At 39.2% G+C, this 3,719-nt stretch overlaps 1 protein-coding gene across 3 annotated transcripts; it reads left to right on the top strand.

Annotated features, from left to right (window-relative positions):
- Window positions 1-1,859: 1,859 nt before the first annotated feature.
- On the top strand, window positions 1,860-3,142 carry LOC308423218 (BTB/POZ domain-containing protein KCTD9-like; the record flags this gene model as incomplete). Of its 3 annotated transcripts, XM_080919875.1 has the most annotated exons (3): window positions 1,860-2,173; window positions 2,287-2,636; window positions 2,778-3,142. In XM_080919875.1, the coding sequence occupies 3 exons, from the start codon at window positions 1,860-1,862 to the stop codon at window positions 3,140-3,142; spliced, it is 1,029 nt and encodes a 342-aa protein (XP_080776001.1). The 3 variants fall into 3 exon arrangements, with proteins under 3 accessions (XP_080776001.1, XP_080776000.1, XP_080776002.1); XM_080919874.1 differs by having other exon boundaries at window positions 2,287-3,142; XM_080919876.1 differs by having other exon boundaries at window positions 2,096-2,170; window positions 2,284-3,142.
- Window positions 3,143-3,719: the final 577 nt, after the last annotated feature.

The raw sequence follows: 3,719 nt of genomic DNA, 5'->3' as shown, positions 1-3,719 counted from the left end.
CTACAACCTCTCCCAGTTTCTCTCCCATCCCCTCAAACTTATACCTTTTTTTCTATATTATTGTTACATATATACATATGTGTATGTATATGTAACCACAAATACTTAATTACAACCTTAAAAATTGTATTCGTATACTTGTATCCAAAAATGTACATTTATCTTTGTTTCTTAAAATAAAGCGTTTCATTAAAAAAAAAGATGAATAATCAATTCTGAACAGCTATGCTCCAAATGCAAGGGCACTGACATTCATAAAGAAACTTTACTAGAGATCAAAGCATACATTGCACCACACACAATAATAGTGGGAGAGTTTAGCACACCACTTTCTTCAATGGACAGATTATGGAAACAGAACCTGAGCAAAGACACATTAAAATTAACAGAACTTATGGACAAAATGAATATAACAGATATCTATAAAACATTTTATCCTAAAACAAAAGAATATGCCATTTTCTCAGCACCTTATGGTACCAACTCCAAAATTGATCATATAATCTGTCACTAAACAGGGCTCCACCGATACAAGAAGACTGAAATAATCCCATGCACCTTTTCCGATCACAATGACTAAGGTTGGTCTTCAACAAAAACAATAGGAAAGCCACATATACATGGAAGCTGAACAGTGCTCTACTTAGTGAAAATTTGGTCAAAGAAGATAAAAAAAGAAATTGAAGACTGATTCGGCTTTAATGAAAATGAAGGCACAGCATACCCACACTTATGGGAAACAATGGAAGCAGTGCTAAGAGGAAAACTCATAGCTCTGAGTGCCTCTAAAAGGAAACTTCAAAGAGCATAAACTACCAAATTGACAGCACACCTGAAAGCTCTAGAACAAAAAAATCAAATTCACCCAAGAGGAGTAGAAGGCAGGAAATAATTGAACTCAGAGCCAAAATCAACCAAGTAGAAACAAAAAAAGAAACTATACAAAGATTTAACCAAACCAGGAGCTGTTTTTTTTTTAAATCAATAAGATAGATAACCCCCTAGGCAGACTTACCAGATGGCACAGAGACAATATCCAAAATAACAATATCAGAAATGAAAAGGGACATGTAATAACAGAAACAGGAAATAAAAAAATCATCAGGTCCTACTACAAGAACCTATATTAAACAAAACTGGAAAATGTGGATGAAATGAACAATTTTCTAGACAGAAACCAGGTACCAAAGTGAAATCAGGATCAGATAAATTATCTAAAGAGTACCATAAGCCTTAAAGAAACAGAAGCAGTCATCAAAAGTCTCCCAAGTTAAAAAAAAAGTCCAGCACATGATGGATTTAGTACAGAATTCTATCAGACCTTTGAAGAAGACCTAATACCAATACTCTTCAAACTATTCTAGAAAATAGAAACAGAAGAAACAGTACCTAATTCATTCAAAGAAACCATAATTACACTTATACCTAAACAACACAAAGACTCAACAAAGAAATAGAACTTCAGACCCATCTCTCTTATAAACTGGGGAGAACATACATCAGCAGCTTGGCAGTACACCTGAAAGCTCTAGAACAAAAAGAATCAAATTCACTTAAGAGGAGTAGGCTGCAAGAAATAATGAAACTCAGGGTTGAAATCAACCAAGTAGAAACAAAATGTTTTTATGCAAAAATACGCAGTAAAATTTTTACAAATTGAATCTAAGGACACATCAATATGATCATCCATCTTGATCAAGTAGGCTTCATCACAGGGTTGCAGGGATGATTCAATATATATAAATTTATCGGGAGAGTCCGGGTGGGAGGAGGGAGGGGTCTCACGGGTGCGGAGCGCGGCGGGTGGCGGGCCGGGAGCGAGGGTGGCGGCTCCCTCAGGACCCGGCGCGGGTGGCGCGATGCAGCGGGTCACGCTGTTCTTGAACTGCAGCCCGAGGAACGGCAAGGTGGTTGCTGTGTACGGAACTTTGTCTGATTTGCTCTCAGTAGCCAGCAGTAAACTCGGCATAAAAGCCACCAGTGTATATAATGGGAAAGGCGGACTGATTGGTGATATTGCTTTGATCAGGGATGATGATGTGTTGTTTGTATGTGAAGGAGAACCATTTATTGATCCTCAGACAAATGCTAGACCACCCGGAGGATTGCTAGGGTCCCACACAGACTGGCTCACATTAAATGTAGGAGGGCGATATTTTACAACAACAAGGTTGTAGCATGCATCTCTTTGAGAGAACAGCTGAACTCAAGTATACTCTTGACTTAAATATGTTTGTTTGTAAAGACACATGAAGAAATCAATTTTTTCCCCTGGATTCTTAGGAGTACTTTAGTGAATAAAGAAACTGACAGTATGCTGGCGCACATGTTCAAGGACAAAGGTGTCTGGGGAAATAAGCAAGATCATAGAGGAGCTTTCTTAATTGACCGGAGTCCTGAGTACTTTGAACCTATTTTGATCTACTTACGTCATGGACAGCTAATTGTAAATGATGGCATTAACTTATTGGGTGTGCTAGAGGAAGCCAGGTTTTTCGGAATTGACTCACTGATTGAACACCTAGAAGTGGCCATAAAGAATTCCCAACCACCAGAGGATCATTCACCAATATCCCGAAATGAATTTGTTCGATTTCTGCTGGCCACGCCAACCAAGTCCGAGCTGCGCTGCCAGGGTTTAAACTTCAGTGGTGCTGATCTTTCCCATTTGGACCTTCGATACATTAACTTCAAAATGGCCAATTTAAGCCGCTGCAACCTTGCACATGCAAATCTCTGCTGTGCTAATCTTGAACGAGCTGATCTTTCTGGATCAGTGCTCGACTGTGCATATCTCCAGGGAGTCAAGATGCTCTGCTCAAACGCAGAAGGCGCATCCCTGAGGCTCTGTAATTTTGAGGATCCTTCAGGTCTTAAAGCCAACTTAGAGGGTGCTAATCTGAAAGGTGTGGACATGGAAGGGAGCCAGACAACAGGGATTAACCTCAGAGTTGCCACCTTAAAAAATGCGAAACTGAAGAACTGTAATCTCAGAGGAGCAACTCTTACAGGAACCGATTTAGAAAACTGTGATTTGTCTGGATGTGACCTTCAGGAAGCCAACCTGAGAGGCCCCAACGTGAAGGGTGCCATATTTGAAGAGATGCTGACACCATTACATATGTTCCAGAGTGTCAGATGAGAATGGCAAGAGCTGGAGGAAGATGTCCCAGATGAAAATGTTTCCTTATTTTATTTCTCCATCCATTGAGTTGTCTAGTGGAGATAAAATTGTAAGGGAATTTGAGGTATATGTTTGTTCCCAGAGGTGCATAAGGGGAAATAATTGAATTTCCCTCATTGTGACTGTAACAGAAGAACACTCTGTTCATAGCTGTAGGGAAAGTAGATCATGCTGCTGCATTTTGAGGGGAGTTGGGACGTTTGTCTGGTCTCTGAACAGGAGTAGTAGCTATTACATTTGCTTTTATTTAGGCATTCTGTGGAAATACCATCTTTAAGATGCATTTGAGAATTTTAATTTATGAAAAAGCACAACATATGCAAATATATTTATTGAATACCTAGATGCAGTAAGGATGTTTACGTTGTTAAACGTCTTGACTCTGAAGAGTTGTTCAGGTTTATAAATAGCTTTAGTGATGCCTTCTTCTTCAAATACCTATCTGTCAGGTGAGGGTGGTTAGTCTAAGACTCCCTTGGTGAGATTCATTTCTATAATGTTTACTTTTAAAGAAGAAAACATCAAGGTCTGAGTC

The sequence above is a fragment of the Micromys minutus genome, assembly GCF_963924665.1.
Source record: "Micromys minutus genome assembly, chromosome: 8".
NCBI classification, from domain to species: domain Eukaryota; kingdom Metazoa; phylum Chordata; class Mammalia; order Rodentia; family Muridae; genus Micromys; species Micromys minutus.
The sequence above is the reverse complement of the archived record's forward strand: the minus strand, read 5'-3'. Positions and strand labels throughout refer to the sequence as shown.